Genomic DNA, 23,107 nt, shown 5'->3' on the forward strand with positions numbered 1-23,107 from the left:
AGGAAGGTACAAGAATTTTTTTTTCCCTCCACAGTATTTTAACAATCCACAAGGTATGCATTTAAATGCCACGAGATGCAAGCAAAGACAGTAAAACATAGGGCTCAGGGATAAAACCTGACAGGTGTGTGAGTGTTTACCACTCCCCTGCTAGCTCTGGACTGTGCTTTGGAAGAAAAGCTTCCAGCCCAGTGGACTCTTCAGCTGTGAAGCAGGACGAGAGGTCAGCAGCTGTTGTCAGAAAACTAATTCTTCATTCAAAAGAGCAGACAAAAGTCTGGCAAATAATCAGTGTCAATGCTGAAACTCATCCTGATTATTTAGGTGTTATCCAAGTAGCTGATGTAATTTCCTTAGTATTTAAAGCAGCTCATTTTGAAAACTTCTAGTGTGCCTCTAGCCTTGCACAAGCAGCTCCAAACAGTGAAACTCTCACAGCTTATGTTTTATTCAAACACAGTTGAAGGTTTTTCAGTGCCAGATTTTTTACTGGCCCTTCAGCATTTCAGACTGTTTCCGAGGATTAAGTGAAGCAGACCCACAGCGTACCCAAAGGGTGGTTTTTTCCCCATAATGCCACTACACTGTGTCTGCCTGTAATGAGGCAGCGGGAGGTTGATAAGAACTAGTCTGTGTTGTTATGAGAGGTAATAACAGGTGTTAGATTGTGATGAAGTGGTACCTCAGCTGGAGAAGTCTGTTTTGCAGGGACACCTGGTTCCTAGAAAAACATCCTGTTACTTTTTTTGGCCTCTGTGTTAGCTTTCCCCTCTTTAGTTTATCTTCTTGTTGCTTCATTTATCTCTCTTATTCACATTCTACTTGTTTTTGTATACAAGAGGTGAAATACTTTTAGAAGAAAAAGTGTTTTAAACCCTTTGAAATTACCAACGGAAGATCAGAAAACTATGTTCTTTCAAGATTGTTTCTACAACAGGACAAATTACTAGAAGTACCCTGTGTTGTGTCTTGAGCGCCAGTTCTCCAGGCTTTTGAGAGTTTTTCTCACTCATTTTCAGTCCTGGTTTTTAAGCCACTTAACACTGACCTATGAATCAGCTGAACATAAAAAAAAACTTGCCTAACTCGAATGACAGACAACTCGCAAACACAGTCTGACAAACATCAAACAGTATTTTGGCAGCAAAGAGGTGATCCCCAAAGAGCTGAAAATGTGTTATGTTTCATTGTATGCAGTGTGTCCTTAAAAAATCTTTAACAACTTGACAAATAGAGAACATAATAAAATGTGGCTGAGTTGATGATTATCGGTAGAACAGTATCTGACGTCAGAGGAAATCAATTCAGCTGACAGGACCTGAGTGATACACCTGGCTCTTCAGTTGATCACCATCACTCATTATCATCATCAGAAATGGTCTCAATGACTGAGCGTCTGTCGTCTTTAAGACGCACTTAAAGAATGAAATCGGGTTGAATATGGGGTTTGACAGATGACACGAGAACTGGAGTGAAAATCAGCGGCAACAGGTTTTATGGAGTCAAATGTCAATTCTTGGAGGACGTCGAGAGAGACATGCAGTGAGTGCCTACAGTTGTCTGTAAAACGGAGCGGAGGCTTGGTCAGGATTTCTGGCTCTTAGCCAGGCGGGGGGGGGGTTAGGTTAAAATTAAAGGAAATATTTTTTTCAACCATGCAATACTAGCTGGAAAGCATCTGACGGCTTCATTTTTCAGCATGATGATGATGATGATGTCAAAAACACTGCCAGTGCTGTAAAAGCATACGAGAAATGACATAATGGAACACGATCAGTCTGGATTGGCCGCACCTCAACTTTGTTAAGCAGTGTGGGATCATCCTGAAAGCGAACAGAACAAAAGGCAGCCAACATCCAAAGAAGAGTTTTAATGTCCCTAAAAAGCTGAGCATACCAAATATTGACTTTCACCTCCTAAATATTGTACAAATTCTGGCTTATATTCTGTATTTCCATGTGTTTGTTTCAGTACATCGCTGCACGCGCTTCCCATTTTCCTAACAAAATATACAGAAATGAGAAGTGGCTCAAGAGTTTTGCACACAAAAAAAATTAAATATAAATGTTACCGTGGACTGTAAAAGAAAAGCGTATTTATTAGAACATGAGGTAATTTGGGCCTCCTGGAGCTCAGTCATACTTCAATTCAATTCAGTTTTATTTATACAGCACCAAATCACAACAACAGTCACCTCAAGGTGCTTTATATTGTAAAGTAGACCCTTCAATAACACATACAGAGAAAAACCCAACAATCATATGACCCCCTATGAGCAAACACTTTGGTGACAGTGAGAAGGAAAACCTCTGGCAGAACCAGGCTCAGGGAGGGGCTCTATATTAATATATAAAATGTAAAGAAATGAATAGAAGTTGGCAAAAGAGCAGAAACCATGATGTTATCTTTTATTTTAATCACACCCTCTGTGACCCTCTCAAAGTACAGTTTAGGCTGAATTCTGTTAAAAAGCATTAATTTGGTTACTAACAAGCTAGTATTAAGAAGGTAACGCACTGTGTCTGTAGATAAAAGGTTGGATTAACAAACACAGCAAAAATTAGTAAAGAAAAACATTTGTTAATGGTGCTTTAAATGTTTCTGTAATTTAATCAGTGTGTCACACGTGATTCTAAGTGCTGTGCAAACCTCCTCCAGGCACAGTTTTACCCTTGATTCTTGTTCCTGCCTTGTTTCTATAAATCCTCGCTGTGCATAAAGAAAATAAATAAATAAAGAGACTATGAATCAGCAGGTTGTAGCTTTGTAACAACATAGCTGTTAATGCGCATGACAGGATGTGTTTGCTTGTCAGTGTTTGAAGCAGGCCACACACACACAAACACTCATTATAGATACCCTGTGACCTTTTCACTTTCAGTTTGAATAGTGTGTACTTTAAATATATGTGGCAGGCATGACAAATGAGACAAATGGGACATCAGAGGAGAGGGCTGCTGCTCAGAGTGTGCAGAGAGGCAGACAGACTGGCTCTACACACTGGTCCCAACTTTAAGAAGCCCTCACAGCACAGATAAAGCGGCTTTCCCATTCTATAGCCTCACTGTCTGTAGCATCTAAAGCAGACAATTCACAGCACCTTATAAGGAAAAAAACCCAAAAAAAACCCCACAAGACCTAATTTCTTATATTTACACTCAGTCACAGTTCAGCAATCATATTTCAATCTACAGTCTCCATCCCACAAGGGCTGCATATCCACGTATAGCAGGTTTCATAATAGAAATCTGTTTGTAAACAGCAAGACCATCCTTCAGACTGGGAACCTCCACAGGCGTTTTGCTGTTAATAGATCGGTTTCCTGTTTGAAAAGACAGCACCTAGTATTTTTCTTTCACAGTACACAGACTTTCTGTCCATGCTGATTTTCTTCACGTATTTTGTTATCATCTACAGTTTGCCAACATGTTCTTCTTTCATCCATCCCCTTAAACTGTTCTTATTCCTGTGTAACAGAGAAGCCCAGGGACATACACTAACAAAGATCAACTGTTTGTGTCTCTGCAGAGGGCTTGGCAGTAGGTGTTGGTTTTGGAGCTGTAGGAAAGACAACATCTGCTACCTTTGAGAGTGCCAGGTAAGACTGATGTAAAACCCGAGAAACAAATACAACACACGGCCTTTCTGAAGTTGTGAAAAATGGATTCTTGCTTTATTGATTGGTCTGTTAATTTGGCTGTTGAGCATTTTATCCGTCATTGCAGCTGGAGACAGTTATGGTTGAGGTTATCTGTTCACAAGCTCTGACTGGTTATTATTACTACATTAAAAACTTCAGATAGATGAGTTAAATACTGAAGCTGATGGTTGGCTTTTCTTATGCTCATTTTTAGCTCCATGTTGATTTTATGAGCTTTGCACAATTCACAGTTCAAAAGAAGGGGGAGAAACCCATAGTCTATAATTTGTTCTCAGTTTTAGGTCATTTCCCTTTACAGCGAGCTTTCTTTTGATTGGCCGCTCCTCGTAAACTCAAGATTTTAACAGCAAGCGAGGGGACTTCAGTGCTGTGTGTCTGAAATAATCACAATCAGGGTATCCTCTCATCTTGATATCACACAAAGCTGAGATGAGCGTTTAAAGAACTAACCTTAGTATTTGAAATGTTGGCTATGGCTAATGTGAGTATCCAACAATGTAATAGTATATAAATGATTGGAAATAAGTTCCACTTTGAAGATGGGTTTGATTACTTTAGTGTGTTTCCATGCAATCCCATAACTGTTCTCTGTTGTGTGCTGCTGACACCTAGTGGTTATATTCTGGTACTGGCGATACAGTTGGAGATCCCAGCAAACCTTTTCTAAGCCAGCAGCCTTGTCTCTTGAAGCAGCTGCATGTTTATCTGTGGATCTGAAAAGGCATTAAGATTGAAAACAATCAGGTCTTTAACAAATAGAAACAAGGTAACACTTTGATCTGCTAACAGCGTGATTGCAGTTTCAGTTACACACACTACCAAAAGCAGTTGTAAAATAGAGTTAAACTACACGTGTAGATACTGATTAAACACAGGCTGCAGCACTTATTAAAAAATATTGTTAAACCCAGGACCCACTGCACCAGTGTAGGGTCTGACAATGAGTCCAAGGATTTCATTCCAATACGTAATAGCAGTCAGGGTGGCTTTGCCTAACCTGTGGACTTCTGGGTCCCGCTCCATGGACCTGCCTCCCCACACCATCACTGACCCATGGCAAACAAACCAAATTGGTCCCCACTGCTTATCCAGACCCTTTCTGAAGCTTGGGAGCAAGCTCAGGGTGAACCTCCTCTGATCTGTGCGGTTGACCTTCCAATTCTGGTATTCAATGGCAAATGCCAATCGGGCTATGTGGCACTGGGCATTGAGCACAGGGCCCAGTAGAGGATGCTGGGCCCTCAGCCCACCTTCATGAAGTCTTTTTCTGATTTAATATTTCATAATATTCCTTGTAAAGAAAAGTTGGGTGACTGATTGTTTGTGTTCCATCAGAAATTTGGCCATTGGTATCGGAATCCAGAATTTCCCTGAAGGGCTAGCAGTGAGCCTGCCCCTCCGCGGGTCAGGGGTCTCAACATGGACAGCCTTCTGGTAGGGAAACCACAGGTTTCTACTCACTGTATCAATCTTCAAACAGTGTGCAGCTTCCTTCATTGTTGGTGTTCTTCCTTCAGGTATGGTCAGCTTAGCGGTATGGTGGAGCCTATTGCCGGGCTGCTCGGCGCCGTAGCTGTTGTTGTGGCAGAACCTCTATTGCCATACGCGTTGGCATTTGCTGCCGGGGCGATGGTCTATGTGGTGGTGGATGACATCATACCTGAGGCGCAAGTCAGGTAAAAGTGAAAAGGAGGAGTTACTTTTGGGGTGGGGGGGTCAAAGCTAGATTACTTGTGCAAGAGGTCTAATCTATTACCCTTTGCTTCAACTTGGCATCACCAGTGGAAACGGAAAGCTGGCATCCTGGACCTCCATCCTAGGCTTTGTAGTGATGATGTCACTAGATGTGGGTCTAGGCTGAGATCACCGTGAGGACCGGCGATCCCTCACAGGACATGATGTCGTCATCATGATGCAACTTGTATTTTAAGTAAAAGGGGGACCAAAATTAGTGTTTGATTCTCAAACACTGTTTATGCATTTAGTTTTAATTGTTGATCATAAAATTGATCAGGTTTGGAAGGATGATCATACTTGAACTTAACTTTTGTCATTCACATTTTAACAGTGATTTCCTGAGAGCAGCTGACATGTTTTTCATGTCTGATATTTCATTAAGGAATTAATTTCTGAATATTTAAATGAATATTCATATTCCAGGGCTGGAGAATGTTTTGTTGGGACTTTGTAGCTTTTAAGTTTAGAAACAATATTATAAGTACAGATAATTTCTGTTCTGTTAAGTTAAAATGAATGTGTTGGGTTTTGTTTCGTCCATTTCCCTAATGATCACGATACTTGAACTCTGGTGTTTGGCTTGCTGTTGTATGGGAGTGAAAATAAATAATTACAACATTTCTACATCAGTCGTCTTGTCATCATTAAGAAACCAGACAGTATGATTATGGTGTGTTGAATTATGGCATTTCAAATATGACACTTTGCAGCTACATGTTTAACCTAAATATTTCAAACATGCAATCTAATGTCCCAGGATTATGATGCTTTTATTTTGAGATGTGGTGTTGTCGGTATTGATTTGATTTGAACAGTAGTCTATTTTCAGACCTTTTGATTTTACCGTGTCATAAGATCTTGTATTTGTTCATCGACTAACCTTTTGTAATCTATGAAAGTACCTCTCACAATAGTGTACAGCAAAATGGCCATAAAAAATGTAACCTATATACAGTGGTGTGAAAAAGTGTTTGCCCTCCTCCTCTTGTTTCATCCGAACCACATTAGAGAAAGATAAACAAATAATGCAGTTTCTAAATTATAGTGTTTATTATTAGGGAAGGGGAAAAAATCCAAACCTGCTCGGCCCTGTGTGAAAACGTGATTACCCCCTTAACCTAATAACTGGTTGGCCCACTCTTAGCAAAAACAGCTGCAATCGAGCATTTGTGATAACTGGCAATGAGGCTTTTACAGAACTAGGAAGAATTTTGGCCGACTCATCTTTGCAGAATCATTTTATTTCAGCCACATTGGATGGTCCTCAAGCATAAACCAGCTTTTTAAGGTAATGCCACAGCATCTCAATCAGAATCCGGTCAGGATTTTGACTAAGCCAATGTCGTCCTTTGTTTTTTTTTTCTTAAGCCATTCAGAGATGGACTTGCTGGTGTGTTTTTTGATCTTCGTCCTGCTCCCGAACCCAAGTGTGCTTCAGTTTGAGGTTACAAACAGAAGGTCGAACAGTCTTCTTCAGGAGTTTTTGGTAGACAGCAGAATTCATGGTTCTATTTACCACAAAGTCTTCTAGATCGCGAAGCAGCAAAACAGCCCCAAACCATCACACTACCACCACCATATTTTACTGCTGGTATGATGCGTAATGAGACACACACCCTGCAGAAACTTCAGCTTTTGTCTAGTCAGTCCACAGAGTAATTTCCCAAAAGTCTTGGGCATCATCAAGATGTTTTCACAAAGGGCTCCATAGGCTTGGATTTTTTTCCCTTTAATAATACACACCTTTGTTTAGAAACTCCATGTTGTGTTTACGTGTGTTATCCAATATTTAAATCTGAAACATTTAAGTATGACAAAAATACCAAAAAAATAGGAAATCAGGAAGGGGGAAAACCCTGTAAATTCACCACAGTGCAAGTCAACCTGTTTATCCTGCTATACATTTGCATAGTGACTGAAACCAGCAACACTGACTAACAATGGGCCGTGAGAACAGTTTCATGATCAATAATATGCAAATTGCCATTGTCATACAGATATTTGTATCCAAATGTAGAGACTAAAAGTAAAAAGTAAATATGTAAAGCACAGATACCTCAAAATTCTACTTAAGTACAGTACCAAATTTGTACTTACTTCCCACCTGCGGTCAAGGCACGCCTCCTGGCAGCCCTGTGAGACCAGAGACTGCAGTTTGTTCCAGACCGTTTGGCCATATCTTCCTGCAATCCTTGACTGCAAATCTGTAAAACATTGTGTAGCGACAGGGTGCGGAAACCCTTACTCTTATATTGTCCCTTTATATCTCTTCAATTTCAATTAATTGTCAGATTTTTTTCTTTTGAAACGGAACTTTCAGACAATAAATAAATAAAAATATTATAAATATTTCAGTATGTTTCATCAAAAAAAATTCTTACATGCAGTATTTTGTGTAATTTATTCCTTAAAAATGTATTGTGCTATTTACAGTGGCTTGCAAAAGTATTCGACCCCCTTGAACTTTTCCACATTTTGTCACATTACAGCCACAAACATGAATCAGTTTTATTGGAATTCCACGTGAAAGACCAACACAAAGTGGTGTACACGTGAGAAGTGGAATGAAAATCATACATGATTCCAAACATTTTTTTACAAATAACTGCAAAGTGGGGTGTGCATAATTATTCAACCCCCTGAGTCAATACTGTAGAACCACCTTTTGCTGCAATTACAGCTGCCAGTCTTTTAGGGTCTGTCGCTACCAGCTTTGCACATCTACAGACTGAAATCTTTGCCCATTCTTCTTTGCAAAACAGCTCCAGCTCAGTCAGATTAGATGGACAGTGTTTGTGAACAGCAGTGTTCAGATCTTGCCACAGATTCTTGATTGGATTTAGATCTGGACTTTGACTGGGCCGTTCTAACACATGGATATGTTTTGTTTTAAACTACTCCATTGTTGCCCTGGCTTTATGTTTAGGGTCGTTGTCCTGCTGGAAGGTGAACCTCCGCCCCAGTCTCAAGTCTTTTGCAGACTCCAAGAGGTTTTCTTCCAAGATCGCCCTGTATTTGGCTCCATCCATCTTCCCATCAACTCTGACCAGCTTCCCTGTCCCTGCTGAAGAATAGAATAGAATGGCCTTTATTGTCATTGTACAGAGTACAACGAAATTGGAGTGCCACTCCCTTGGTGCAAGTATCAATAATAAATATAAATATAAAATATAAAAAGTACAAAAAAAACAAAAACAATCGTAAGTACTCAAACAATAGTATGTACAATATACTAAATAAAAGAGAAGCACCCCCAGAGCATGATGCTGCCACCACCATATTTGACAGTGGGGACGGTGTGTTCAGAGTGATGTGCAGTGTTAGTTTTCCACACAGAGCGTTTTGCATTTTGGGCAAAAAGTTCCATTTTGGTCTCATCTGACCAGAGCACCATCTTCCACATGTTTGCTGTGTGCACGACTAATAGTTGTCCTATGGACAGATTCCCCCACCTGAGCTGTAGATCTCTGCAGCTCGTCCAGAGTCACCATGGGCCTCTTGGCTGTATTTCTGATCAGCGCTCTCCTTGTTCAGCCTGTGAGTTTAGGTGGACGGCCTTGTCTTGGTAGGTTTACAGTTGTGCCATACTCCTTCCATTTCTGAATGATCGCTTGAACAGTGCTCCGTGGGATGTTCAAGGCTTGGGAAATCTTTTTGTAGCCTAAGCCTGCTTTAAATTTCTCACTAACTTTATCCCTGACCTGTCTGGTGTGTTCTTTGGACTTCATGGTGTTGTTGCTCCCAATATTCTCTTAGACAACCTCTGAGGCCGTCACAGAGCAGCTGTATTTGTACTGACATTAGATTACACACAGGTGCACTCTATTTAGTCATTAGCACTCATCAGGCAATGTCTATGTGCAACTGACTGCACTCAGACCAAAGGGGGCTGAATAATTACGCACACCCCACTTTGCAGTTATTTATTTGTAAAAAATGTTTGGGATCATGTATGATTTTTGTTCCACTTCTCACGTGTTCACCACTTTGTGTTGGTCTTTCACGTGGAATTCCAATAAAGTTGATTCGTGTTTGTGGCTGTAATGTGACAAAATGTGGAAAAGTTTAAGGGGGCCGAATACTTTTGCAAGCCACTGTATTTGGGATTTTTGGGGACGGGGGGGATATCACTCTGATGATGTAGAGGTTTTAAAAACTCACAAAACCCCAACAATCAAACGTGATCAAGTTCTTCCCCTAATCTACTAATAATGCAAGCACATTTTGTTACTCGTAATCTGAAAAAAACAAGACAGTATGAGCACATTTTGGACATGTGTCTCTCTCTGGAAACAGCATTTCAAACCAGTGTTGGTCAGAGAGACCCACAAACAAGTGACATCATAAGAAACATATAGTGACAGTCATTGACTACAAAAGATTTTCATCCATCTGTTAAAGACGGCCCTTAGGTTTAAACTTACGTTAGTTTTTCAATTTAATTTTGAGCCTGATATATATGTATTAAAAACGTCTCTGTAAATCTATTTCAAGAAAAGAACAATGAAATAATCTTCAAAATAAATGTGGTGCTGTGCTCTACTTTATACTGTCCCTTCATGCTACCGAGAGACAGAACAGGTGCTGTCAGCCTGCAGCAAACTTAAGCAGTCTTTCAAATTTAAAGATTGACCTAAACAAGCAGTTCTTCTGTGTACAGACAGCTCTTACTGGGAGTGTTTTTTTATTCAGTTGCTCTGTTGCTGTGGTGATGGGTAGAAGCAGGCTAGATGGTTAGAAACTAAAACTTTTATTGACATTGACACGTTTTGGTTTTTTTAATTAAAGAATTTTGTTGTAATTTTAATGTGAAAATATTGGCTGGGTCTTACAGACAGAAGGTTTGAAGAGCAGATGGGTGTTGCTGAATAGATATAAGATTATTGATGACTAAATCTTAAGTTGATTTGACTAAAATACAAAGTGTAAAAGTCTGTCGTGTTTTTACCGGTGAAAGTTGCTTCATGCGGTTTACAAAGTGTCTTATTTTCCTTCACATAAAATGTGAAATGTGTCCATCTGTCTGCTCTCGTCTTCCTCCTAACCATTGACATTTTGCAACAGGAAGTGTCTCTTCCTTCCAACCCGTTTGTTGTGTGCAGAATCAGATCAAATTGTGTGCGTCAAACATGACTGGACAGGGAGAACTTGTCCCCCCTCTCTACGTAAATTCATTAGTTCTGCTTGGAGCTCATCTCTCTGTTTTTATCTCTTTTTTATTTGTCAAAGAAGGAACAGAGACATTTCATTATAGTTTTTTTTTAAATTTATTGTTGTGTTTTCATCAGCAAAATCATGAATAAATTTTTTAGTGAATGATATTAACACTGATGAGGAACCACCATTGTGCTGTAACTCAGTCTAGCTTATTTAGCCGGCAGCATGCTCCTTCTGCGGACCCATTTAAGGAAGTAACATGATGATGAAGAGAAACAATGTATGATTTTGTTGTTGCAGAGTCATTCACACACTAGGAAAAGCAGACATAAACCACACATAAACTACAGTACTTGTAAAATCTATCTTTCAAGTTTACATTTTGGTGATTCTAAAAGCATCAAATTTAGTATCCACTCTCTAATAATTATAAATGGTAAATGGCCTGTATTTATATAGCGCTTTACTAGTCCCTAAGGACCCCAAAGCGCTTTACATATCCATATTATGGGCATTAACTCTGTTTTATGACTCTAATGTAGCATCAATGCAAGGGTAAAAAATGTAGATCATAAACGGGGTTGTTATACTTTCTAGAATAGGTCTGTGGGCCACTTTTTAATTTCAGGAATTCATCTAAGGAGAGCTTAGGAATGTAATTATAGACATGTTTCCCTTCCATGCAGAGCTTAAATCATGATTTTTACAAATATAGATGGGCTTTTGAATAAAACCAATTTACAAGATAGTAAACATATTATTCAAGTCCTGAGAAAGTAACAAATATAGGTGCGATGGCACAAAGGTTTAAAACCAAACTCTACCCATATTCCTTCCAATTGTATATGGCTCATCCATTTACTTTAAACAAAATCCAAATTACAAAGTGCTTCACATGAGCAACTAAAAAAACAAAACAAAACACTAAAACAAAACACTAAACCAAACACACACACACACACACACAAAGCCATCAGAGAGCAGTATATTGCAGTAAAAATGAAAGAGATTTAGGACATAAGAATTGGGAAGACCAACTGACTGACGACTGATTTTCTTGGTCGGATTGGTTTCACTGGCCAAGATAGAAATATATTTTCCTCCACTGGATTCCCAGGCCAGTAGATCAGACTGGACCCTTACATAACTGTACTGGCCACAAAAAAATTACTTGTTTCAAATATTTTAGTTTATTACTTGTGGCTTGATGCTTGATGATCAAAATCAGGTTTTGATAACAAAGTCAGCATTTTGCCTCACAAGAGCTGGAATATTTGCTTGCAGTTTTGAAAAATAATCCCTCGTCCAGGTAATCTGAGGTTTAGAAAACAGAATCTCTATTATCTTATTGGCATTTTGAGAATCATCACGATTTCTCATCAAGGTCTTGAATTTCTCCATCAGACGGTTCATGTCCTGCTGATAAATCCCTGCCGCACGCACGGCTCTGGATCCATCAGGTTCTCCTGCACTTTCTAGACGAGCCTGATGGATCAGCATCTGTGTGTGGAAGGCAGCTCCATTCACCCACTGCTTCAGAAACTGAGCGTCCATATGTTCATCTATCAGCATGGAGTTCTTAGAAAAGAAATTGGAGTACACGGCATCATAGGGTTAATTACGAACATTTCTATACATGAATACTTCTGTAAAATCCCCTATTCAGGGATGATTTGTTACAAATGAAAGCTGGCAGCTTTGTACCTTTAGCCGTGTGAGCTGGGCACTAAGAGCAATCTCAATTTGACGGGTGTCAGAGAGTTGAAGTTGTGGGTCTCTCAGGTTGATCTGCATACGCTTCAAATACTCGTGCATCAGATCTCGCACCTGCACAGTTAAAGAGGGGAATGTTAAGGCAAATTTTGTATGTTGATCAGCAGGACTTTTTTTTACAAGGAAAAAAGTGAATTAGTAAGCTACATTACGCATCCAAATGAACACCACTTTTAAGTGCTAACTTCTTAAGTTCTTACCTCCTTGGCCTTCTCCTGTGCGAACACCCTCTCTAACATTTCAGCTGTGCCCATGGTTTCTTTATTTAGGCTTTTGGCGACCACGTCTAAGGCCAAGGAAATGATGAGAGCTCCCAGTCCGACAGCATGAGGCACCACGCTGAGCCCACCTAGAACATTCCCCACCTCGCTTAAAATAGATGCGACCTGATTGAGTTCTCCACTGTACAAGACGTGGTCTCTGTAATTGTTCAGCTCTTCAGCTGAGTTGAGCCCAGAGAATCTCTGCAGGGAACTGAGAGGATATTTGTTTCCCATTAGTTTAGCACTCTACAAGGAAGTTAGCTCATGCTGTTATTATATTTTAATTAACTATTGATTAACTTTTACTGCCCATTTTATTTCAGTTTTTGAAAGGTTCAGTTTGCTCCTATGATCACTAACTTTGCAAATGTTTAATGCTAAACACAAAGCTCTTGGTATTAACAACAAAAGAGTGTTAAAAGAATGCTCTACATGAAAACTCAACTGATTAACAAAATGAGTGAATTTACATTGAAATCATGTATGTCTCTGCTTTGTATTTTGTTTGATGTAGAGATCTTATAGATATATCATCATGTAGCATGGAACGTCATCATATATAATGGAACTTTATCGTCTAGAATGTAACCTCATAAACTAGTATGGAATGGTACAACGTAGCATGTCAGGTAGGATGGAATGTCATTGTGTCTAATAGGATGTCATAATGCAGATGGGAATGTCATCGTTAGCATGAAATGTCAGTTTAGAATGGAACGTCATCATGTCATTATTTAAAACTGAATGAAGAATGGGATGTCATCATGTAGAACGGAATGTCCTATTTAAGAATGGAATACCGTCTTGAATGGAGTGTTATCCTGTTGATGGAACTTCATCTTGCTGAACAGAATGTCATCATTAAAACTGGAACGTAATCATGTCGAATGGAACGCTAAAGGACACTCGTTGTCTTTTGGTTGTGGAATTGCTCACCTGTCAATTTTAAGTTCATCCAGCTGTAAAACATTGCTAAGCATATCAGCAATACCTTCAAAGGCCATCTCCTCCTGCTCTTGAGATAGTGTTTGACCCATTTCCTGTTTAGTTGCTGTCATGAGAGTAACAAAGAAAAAAAGCTTTAATTGTTTTTTACATTATCTGAGACAGAATCTTTAACAATTTTTGAAATTATAAACATGTTTTTTAAACTTATTTAAATGGACTTTCCCCCTTGTTTTTTCAATGGTTTAACAAGAAGATTTCTGTTTTTCTTTCTTTTGGCACAGCAACCTGCAGGTTTAGCACTGACTCATCGTGCCAGAGACTGAACACGAATCCTTTCACTTTTCCTTGTGCTGATTATGATTGTGTAGGATTTGAGAAGCAATTTCCCCAGGTATAAAATCTTTTAACATATTCTACAAAAAATGTCATCATCTGAACATTTTGGGGAATTCTTTGACTGTCTCTTTGACTCTCTGATTTTGAGAAACAGCTCATGCAAAAGCCTAAATAAAAGTGCTTAAAGATTTTTTGCTAGTGATCTGCCCTTTGGGACACAGTAAGTACAAATCACATCCTTCTTGCACCCTTCCTAAAAATATATCGGACATAAATATTCTTGTTTTTTTGGATGAGTGGTGCTCTTAAAAGATATTTTTGCAGAATGTCCCAGGCTAAGAAGCAACAGGATTACAAACTGAAGCTGTTAGGTATCAACTCACCTAAAGATTAGAAGTTAGCAGCAGCAGCAGTGTTGGAGGTTATTTCCTTCAATTTTTGAGGTTCAGGTTTAAATGGTTGAACGGAAAAGGTAAAAGGTCACAAAGCACCAATGAAGACCTATGTCAACATACTGAATAGATGAGAGACAGGACGAAATAACCACTGACAAAATAATATTCTTGCATGGTGTTGTCACAAGAAAATGTTAGAAATCCAACTTTCTTGCCTTTCTTTTGATATATATTTGTAAGATAATAATTAGGGGTGCAACGATACACAAAATTCACGGTTCGGTTCGATACTTTGGTGTCACGGTTCGATAATTCTACAGTAAATCTGGCTGAAACTTGGCACACAGGTACAGGAGGTGTCCCAGAGGAGGGATGTGTTGAAAGTTGGACATCAACTACTCACGATGATTTTTAATGAATTTTTGAAAATTGACATATTTGTAGTGTATTGGCTGTATTGAATTGCATATAAATGTCCTTTAATTTCTGAGGAATTCTACAGTAAATCTGGCTGAAACTTGGCACACAGGTACAGGAGGTGTCCCAGAGGAGGGATGTGTTGAAAGTTGGACATCAACTACTCACGATGATTTTTAATGAATTTCTGAATATTGACATAATTCTATTGTACTGACTGTATTAGATTGAATAAATGTTTCCATTAATTTCTGAGGAATTCTACAGTAAATCTGGCTGAAACTTGGCACACAGGTACAGGAGGTGTCCCAGAGGAGGGATGTGTTGAAAGTTGGACATCAACTACTCAGGATGATTTTTAATGAATTTTTGAAAATTGACATATTTGTAGTGTATTGGCTGTATTGCATTGGATACAAGTACCCTTTAATATCTGAGGAATTCTACAGTAAATCTGGCTGAAACTTGGCACACAGGTACAGGAGGTGTCCCAGAGAAAGAATCTGTTGAAAGTTGTACATCAACTACTCAGGATGATTTTTAATGAATTTCTGAATATTGACATAATTCTATTGTACTGACTGTATTAGATTGAGTAAATGTTTCCATTAATTTCTGAGGAATTCTACAGTAAATCTGGCTGAAACTTGGCACACAGGTACAGGAGGTGTCCCAGAGGAGGGATGTGTTGAAAGTTGGACCTCAACTATTCAGGATGACTTTTAATGAATTTTTGAAATAAACATAATTGTAGTGCATTGACTGTATTGCACTGAATATGAGTTTACTGTGATTTCTGAGTAATATTACAGTAAATCTGGGTAAAAACTGGCCCAGAGGTAAAGTAGGTGTCCGAGAAGAGGATTGTGTTGAAAGCTTGGCATCAACTTTTAAGAATGATTTTTAATGAATTTTTGAATATGCAACCAGACTGTCACGATGGCTGTATCGGGCTGTTCCATTGTAATTTGTGTGCGTGCGTGTGACTGTTCACGCGCGTGCGTGTGTGCGCGAGTCTAGGCTTTCAATCAGGATATAAAGCGAAAAGGCGCTACCGTAAAGACTGGTGTAAAAGCGCAAGGAAATTCATGCGGCGGATAGGAGGCGGCTGGCTTGACCGCGGCTCACAAATGACGGCTCACTTTACCGCAGTTCGGCTAAAGTTAGTAGCATGCTTGTTGTTTTTGTCTTTGCACTAGGATGATGTCAGCGTAAATGTGCAGTCATATTCGTTGTGTTCCCACTAGTGCTTTCAGGTTAACCTCGTTAAAATGACCTTAACGCCACAACAGGGCAAATCTCCGTTAACGAGCTACCGCCGATAGCCCCCATGGGGCTAGACGGCCAACACATTAACGAGCTAACTGCGCTAACACACTAGCTCCCACCCATGTAATTGAGCATTGTGTGGCACATCCAACATACTGTTTTACTTTAGTCCATGACTCGCTTACCTTCAGGGTCATACGTCACATGAAAACCAAAATAATTCCAAACGCCAGATCTGAATGAGGGTGGGGGAGGTTCAATTTGCCATGTTGCAAGGAGAGGTAGCTTGCCCTGCGCTCTTCCTTCTGACGATGCTGTCTGTGTGGAGCGCTCAGTGGATCTGTGCTCGACAGTGCAGCCTAGGCGGAGTAGTCGAACGCAGATTCACTGAGCGCTCAACACAGACAGCATCGTCAGAAGGAAAGTTGATGAAATAAATTACAAATTTTGTATTGTTCGATACATATGCGTACCGAACCGAAAGCACTGTATCGAACGGTTCAATATCGATACGAATATCGTTGCACCCCTAATAATAATTAGTTTAATTTTGGAGATTAATGTCTCATTTTAGCAAACTTCATATAATTTTTCTTCTTGTGTCCATTTTTATTCATATGTCAGTTCCTCCCCTCTCATGTAGTATTTGTTTTCAGACCAGATGAATGGAGTAGTCTGTACTCCCTTAAATTTTTTTTGTCCTGGTTTTTGGCAGTTATTTATATAATATCATCACAAAGAATTGTGATAATGTGCAAAGCAACAGGACTTTGCCTGTCTAAGGTCACTGTTCTTTTGGAAATATTTGAGGATCAAAGTCTTTGTTGACAGCTCAGTGGGACAGAGGCACAAACGAGGCGTTTCTTTTAGTACCACTTACTTTTACAGCCTAATCCCAACTTTGAGTGTCACGAAGCATAACAACTTTGTCTTTGGAACTGGGCTTGTACACATTTACCAACATCAGCCTCTGTGTGATGGATCTCAGAGGTGAGACTGCACGATCCTGAGGTAGATACCAGATCCTCCATCAGGTCTCGACACTCCATAACTGACGAATCGAGTGTAAAGTAAAATTTGCGTGTGAATTAGAAAATATTGTTCTGACTATAATCATTAAGGAGAAGAACATGACTGCACTGGGAACTCCAGTGCAAACAACCTTTGTAGCAGTTCATTTGAGATTGGGCACACCTTGGACAGGTAAAGTGTAAGAACTACAATTCCACAACAATAATCCACCTTTATTCTTTTAGCTGAAGAATCAGTCTTAAGAGCAAGAACAATGCATACTCACACAGAAGCCATTTTAAAAAGAGGACAAAGGGGCTCAAATCCTGCAAATAAAAGCTTAAGCTAAAATAAAAAACAAAACAAAACACAGGTCATAAAATAACTTAACCTTCACTATCTACAGAACAGTGACTGGTGCTGCTTTGTGTTGCAAGAAGTTGATGAGACTTGTGGGCATTTCCAGCTGGTCGATGCAGTTGATCTTGTTGATCTTTCTGAGGTGTCTCCGCACAGCAAGTCGGCACTGTGAGGTCAAAGCTTTTGGATTTCCTGGAGACAAAACAGAAGAAAGTTATACCCACAATATATCATGAATGATAATAATATTATTTATATTTAATGAAGTTTACAGTAACTATTATTACTAAACAAGACATCCAACATATATTTAACAATCTCCCAACTGGTCGTGGCAGATGGCTGCCACTCCCTGAGCCTGGGTCTGGCAGAAGACTCTTCCTGTTAAATGGGAGTTTCCCTTCCCACTGTCACCAAGTGCTTACTCAACGGTGGTTGTTTGATTGTAGGATCTCTAACTTACAATGTAAAACATATTGAGGTGACTGCTGTTGTGATTTGACACTATATAAATAAAACTGAGTGGAACATATAACTGCTGCTGTATACATATTGTAAGTACATTATTTAAGAATTTTAGCTTTTACTATGGGAAAAAAAAAAATCACACCTACAAAGTGTGTTAATGTTAAATACAAATGCTAGTCAAACATATAGTATGTAAAGCAATAGTGAGGAGAGATGCCTGGAGGATAAATGTTAGAAGTCATATTATAAATGTATTTATTTCATAGATAAAACTTTAGCACTCCTTAAGTTACATCGTCATCAGTAGTGTTAAAGATCTGAAGTGAAAAAGCGCTGAAGAATCTGTCCGACACCTCTTTCTCGCAGCAGCAGCTCCACAGCCTCGTTCTGCTTCGTTGACTTCTCGATGATCAGCGTGGGGAGGTAGACGTTTGCACCGAAGTCGATCAGAAGCTGGATGTATTCCACGCCACAGCCGTGCCTAAGGCACATCTCCAGCACAGTTTTGGGCTGCTTGTCAGAGCTCAGCAGCTTGGCATCAGTGCAGTTGTAGTCTGGGTCTGCCCCGTAGAGGAGCAGCAGTTTGAAGCACTCCATGTGTCCATAAACAGCAGCCAAATAAAGCGGCCCACTGGAGACTCTGGCACTCGAGGTCCACAGTAAGACTTTGGCGCGGGAGTTCACCTCAGCGCCGTGTTTTAGTAGCTGCTTTAGAATCTCTGCGTCGCCTTCCCTTGCAGCAGTGAGGACCGGCGAGCAGTTGTTGGACGAGCTTCCGTTGGGGTTGGCGCCAGCTTTGAGGAGAGTTAAGACACAGTCAAGGTATTTCCCTCGAACGGCTGCGAACAGAGGCGTCTGGGCCTTGACGTCCACGCAGTCTATGATGGCACCGTGAGCTAGAAGGACCTGCAGACAGCTGAGGTGGCCTTTAGACACTGCAGCATGCAGGGGTGTGCCTGCAATGCCCCAGCCACCTCTGCAGTTGATGACTTTCTTGTAGATTTCTTGGCAGAGCATCTCATCAAGGAGTCTGTCATTGTTTTGTAACACAGCCTGCCTCAGCTGGGAAATTTCACAACTCCTTTTCTCTTCTTCAGCGGTCCTTAGCTTGAGCATAGAACCTGCTGCAAATGCAAAGACAGAGAATAAATAACACACCAAATATACAAACGTATGGTCCTCATACAAACACCACAGTGCATTTCTGTTTGTCAACGTCATCTGTTCTCAAAACAGATTTGGTGTCCTTAGGGCACCAAATCAGCAACCAGTGTTTTGTATTAAAGAAAACAACAACAACAACAACAACAACAACAACAACAACAACAACAACAACAACAACACATAGAATCCAAAGTTCAGGTGAAATATAAATAAGGCTTCAGATCTGACTCGGATAAAAGTGGCAAGATAAAGTTATTATTCTATTTCCGGAAAAAAAAATAGTATATATAGGCGTTAAAGTTTAAGCTGGTCATTAAGACTTTTTCCACCAAACTTCATTCAAAATCTTTACAATTTTATATTCGCAAAACTAATCGTCCGAACGATGCATCCAATTAATCAATCTATGCTTGTTTATGATAAATAAAACCTTCTGGAAACCTTCGGCATAAAAAGGAATAAAGGCTTTTATAATTAAACCAACCGTTTATTAGAAGTACTGCGATTTTCCCCCGTGAGGCTGTATTGTAGGAAGAAATGGGACAGATTTAGTTTAACTTTCTTACACTGTGTACATGCCGACTCATGCCTCTAATATTAAGGAAGTTACCCATCGCATCTCTACACGACATACAACATACACACACGTATAGTGTTTCTTATCAGTACTACTTCGCGGACGATAAATAGCTTCGCTAATATTCACCCTAAAACCACAGTGAAAAAACCCAAATAGATATTAAATTCCAAATATCCCGTTAGTACGCAAACATCTCCATCCTTTAACAGTGCTTATTTCAAAGAAACGAAGCTAAACCCTTATGTTTTCTTCGTTTAACATTACCTAAGATATGTCACCATCAACAGCCTCCTTCTTTGCTTCCTGTTTTCTGCTCTTCCTCGATGGTGTGTTTGTGTGACGTACCGCTGCTGCCCCCTAGTGACTTTTATTTGCAATGGCAAACTGAAGCTTAAAATAAATATAGATAGCATAATAGATATTTAACAGATGCAATAGCAAAATATATAAATAGTCTATTAAATTGTAAAAAACAAAAACAAAAAACAAAACAACAGTATTATTAACTGACTTAAATCAAATCTGATTTTTTGCAAATCTGATTTTTAATGCAGATAATTATTTTGGGGAACCCTTATGAGCTGCAGTCCACAGTTTCAGGAACTTTAATTTGATTTTGAGTTGTAGTTTTATTAGTGCTGTAACTGTTTCAGTTCACAGTTACCTATAGGTCAGTCTGATGTAACTGGTAAAGCATAGGCACTTTTTTAATGGACCATTTCAATCATAACATGAAATTTTATTCACTTCATTGCTGAGTTAATATAAGGAAAATTTGTTAAAAATACATAAAGTCATGGTGAAAACTGACATTGTGAATTGAAATGGAATAAAATCCCATATTTGCCATGCTTCCTGGCTCTTGGACCCATGGTTTTCAGTTTGCTGTTAGTTCATTATTCCTTTTGGGTTTTGATGAGTGACTAATGTACATGTCAATAATGTTGTTTTGTAAGGCCTTATGCTTATGAGTAAGCCCATCTGATTCCTGGTATTGTTATTTGTGCCTGTAGTTTTTCTGTTAGTTATAAATGACTTTAGATTTGTCAGTTCCCTTAACAGTTCCCTTTCTGTTCCTTCACTCTCGTCTTTGTGTCGGTCTTTTTATTTTTCTCCTTCCCTGTTTAGTTGTGTTAAGTTAATCTTATTCTCCATTGGGTTGTGTCTCTCTTCCTGTTATGTTTTGGTAAGTGTTGTTCTCTGTGGCTTGCATTACTTCCCCATCTCCTTTGGTTAATTGTCTGCAACTGTGTTTCCACCTCCCTCATTAACCTCAGTGATGTTTTTCTCTCTCTCAAAAAAGTTTTTTGCTAGTTTCACTCTTCATGAAAGGTTACATCACCCAGGGGTCACCACAGCCGATGGATCCACATTTGATTTGGCACAACATTCCTTTCCCTTTTTTTAGGCTGGGCATGCATCCTACTGGTCTTGAACCAGGAGTATTTTCCATATAAGATGACACCACACAGCCCCAGTCTTGCTTGGATGCAACATTATTAATATCTAGCGCTAATGAATTCAGATCACATATTCTTAACATAACTAAACATAACATAATAAAACAAAATATAACAACCCATTGGAAGTTAATACAAATAGAAGTGGGAAACACTCGTACATTTACCACAATAAAATAAGACTAAAAACATTGAACATTTGTAGGAGGCAATGTGCCTGAACCAAAAAGAACACGAACATTATACGAACATGTCATGCTGACCAACATGCTGTAGAACATTAGCAAAATTTGAATCTTAACGTTTTGTATCGGTAAAGTTTTTTTTTAAATTGACTTAAGAGTTGTTTCTTTTCTGCTTTGTGGTAGAAAACCATTTGAATCCATAAATACTGAACTATTATATACTTCACAGAAACCAGTGACTTTGGTCCCTTTATAGAATTTTAAGTTCTTGGGAAAGAAAGAAAAAAGAAAGAAAGAAAGAAAAATAAAAATACAGAAACTTCTAAGTTAATGCAACGTTATCGCCACCCTCTACATCAGGGTTGGGAGAACTCCAGGCTTGAAGGGCTGGTGTCCTGCAGGTTTTAGATCTCCTCCTGGGTAAACACACCTGAATCAAACAATTAGTTCATTACCAGGCCTCTGGAGAACTTCAAGACATGTCGAGGAGGTCATTTAACCATTTAAATAAGCTGTGTTTAATCAAGGACACATCTAAAACCTGCAGGACACTGGCCCTCGAGGCCTGGAGTTCCCCACCCCTGCTCTACATGATTTGTTCACTCTCCAGGCAACCCGGATGGCATCCTGCCTTTCAAATCTAGTCTTTGCGTGTGCGTCACAGAGCCTTTGTTGGGTAAGTGGTGAGGTCTTGCTGAGACAACAGTGTGTGGACACACTGCAGGAGAGTGACCTTTCTAGCTCTAACAGAAAAAAAAATCTTGTGGCCACACTGTGCTGTGAAGCTAAAACAACTACTGCAGTGACTCTTTGGGCTGTGAGGCTCGTTTCTGTCAGGACCCTTAGTTGCATCCAGCCTGAGGGAGTCTGCTTCTTTCCTTTGAGTGCCAGGAGGTTTTACAACATGGTAATGAGCAGCTCAGGCCTCCTCTGTCCACTCTGCTTCTATGGCTGTTGCTGAGAGACAAAGTAAAAGTCACCCAGGCGCTCACGGAGAACAGAGAAGAGGCCTTTAAAACAACAGTACCACCATAACTCATAGTGTCTGTGCAGGAGGAGGAAAGGAGGGCCCAGTGGAGATGTGTGTGTGTGCAGAAGGCACAGAAGTGGATGGAAAGGAAGATAAGACACTAAATTTAAGATGAGGAGAATCTTCAAATCTAGTGTAATACAAGGAGAGAATTAATTTCTACAATGCTCTGTTTCCATGCGTGATTTGCCCGGCAAGATGAGAGCCACGCTTGTGCCGCAGAAACACTCTCTACCCTGGATTATTTGCATGGTTTTGATCACAACTGCTGGAGGTGAGAATCTTAAGTTTGTACCAGGTTACTAAATGGAAAAGAAAAGCTGTGTTCTGGAAAAACTGCAGTATCAGCTTCAACATTTCAAAATAATTTCAAAATTCAGAAAACGTCTGGTTACATTTGAAGACGAGATCACAGAATACGACAGTATTGTTGTAGCACTCTTCATCCACTTTACATGTGTTGTCAGTATACAGCAAGGATTGTGCATTATGGCTTTTATTGTATATGTTGCTGTTTGTTTAATGTTAAAGAGAATGTGACTCCTATTTTCACCTTGTGTGTGCGGCAGAAACGTAGTCCTGGAAATGCGTACTTACTTAGCGAGGATTTTGCCAGCTTGGTGGCTGTTTGTGGACAAATTTTGTCAGCACATTAACAAACTGCAAGAAAGTCCAGAAAGCTTTAATAAAGCTTAATAACGTTGGTGTTTATTAAAGTGAGTTAAACCGAGTTAAAGACAAAGTGCAATATACTTAAATGTAATAGAAAATAACTTAAACATATATTTTTGAAGAAGACAGATGACATTGTGTTTAGTTTTGTACCAGCCAATCAAAAAGTGTTCTTTAAACTAACCTTTTTTTTCAAAATATGAAATATTTTCGTAGATGCT

General features: G+C 39.4%; 3 protein-coding genes across 8 annotated transcripts in view; 1 reads left to right on the forward strand and 2 right to left on the reverse strand.

Moving 5' to 3' along the window:
* The window catches only part of slc39a11 (solute carrier family 39, member 11), a 169,203-nt gene extending 163,181 nt beyond the window's left edge, over window positions 1-6,022 (forward strand). For both annotated transcript variants that reach the window (XM_085283799.1, XM_085283800.1), the window contains exons 7-10: window positions 3,529-3,598; window positions 4,997-5,095; window positions 5,179-5,337; window positions 5,444-6,022. In XM_085283799.1, coding sequence (XP_085139925.1) covers window positions 3,529-3,598; window positions 4,997-5,095; window positions 5,179-5,337; window positions 5,444-5,522 — 407 coding nt within the window. In that variant the 3' untranslated portion in view covers window positions 5,523-6,022. The remainder of the gene's footprint in view (window positions 1-3,528; window positions 3,599-4,996; window positions 5,096-5,178; window positions 5,338-5,443) is intronic.
* Window positions 6,023-10,669: 4,647 nt separating this feature from the next.
* On the reverse strand, window positions 10,670-16,253 carry LOC146568047 (uncharacterized). Of its 3 annotated transcripts, none has more exons than XM_085283345.1 (5): window positions 16,142-16,253; window positions 13,528-13,642; window positions 12,529-12,802; window positions 12,260-12,382; window positions 10,670-12,133 (listed from the first exon to the last, which is right to left on the reverse strand). In XM_085283345.1, the coding sequence occupies exons 2-5, from the start codon at window positions 13,626-13,628 to the stop codon at window positions 11,780-11,782; spliced, it is 852 nt and encodes a 283-aa protein (XP_085139471.1). In that variant the 5' UTR covers window positions 13,629-13,642; window positions 16,142-16,253; the 3' UTR covers window positions 10,670-11,779. The 3 variants fall into 3 exon arrangements, with proteins under 3 accessions (XP_085139471.1, XP_085139470.1, XP_085139469.1); XM_085283344.1 differs by lacking the exon at window positions 16,142-16,253 and adding an exon at window positions 14,259-14,515; XM_085283343.1 differs by lacking the exon at window positions 16,142-16,253 and having other exon boundaries at window positions 13,528-13,764.
* Window positions 16,254-17,179: 926 nt separating this feature from the next.
* On the reverse strand, window positions 17,180-19,872 carry LOC146568048 (ankyrin repeat and SOCS box protein 12-like). 3 transcript variants are annotated; one of them, XM_085283803.1, is made up of 3 exons: window positions 19,804-19,872; window positions 18,149-18,919; window positions 17,180-17,519 (listed from the first exon to the last, which is right to left on the reverse strand). In XM_085283803.1, exons 2-3 carry the CDS (start codon window positions 18,909-18,911, stop codon window positions 17,368-17,370), a joined length of 915 nt encoding a protein of 304 aa, XP_085139929.1. In that variant the 5' UTR covers window positions 18,912-18,919; window positions 19,804-19,872; the 3' UTR covers window positions 17,180-17,367. The 3 variants fall into 3 exon arrangements, with proteins under 3 accessions (XP_085139929.1, XP_085139931.1, XP_085139930.1); XM_085283805.1 differs by having other exon boundaries at window positions 18,149-18,916; window positions 19,804-19,840; XM_085283804.1 differs by lacking the exon at window positions 19,804-19,872 and adding an exon at window positions 19,444-19,793.
* Between the last annotated feature and the right edge of the window lie 3,235 nt (window positions 19,873-23,107).

Source organism: Mchenga conophoros, linkage group LG8 (genome assembly GCF_057382185.1).
Source record: "Mchenga conophoros isolate Kocher_MC1m ecotype Shallow Benthic linkage group LG8, M_conophoros_male_GT1.1, whole genome shotgun sequence".
Lineage (NCBI taxonomy): Eukaryota > Metazoa > Chordata > Actinopteri > Cichliformes > Cichlidae > Mchenga > Mchenga conophoros.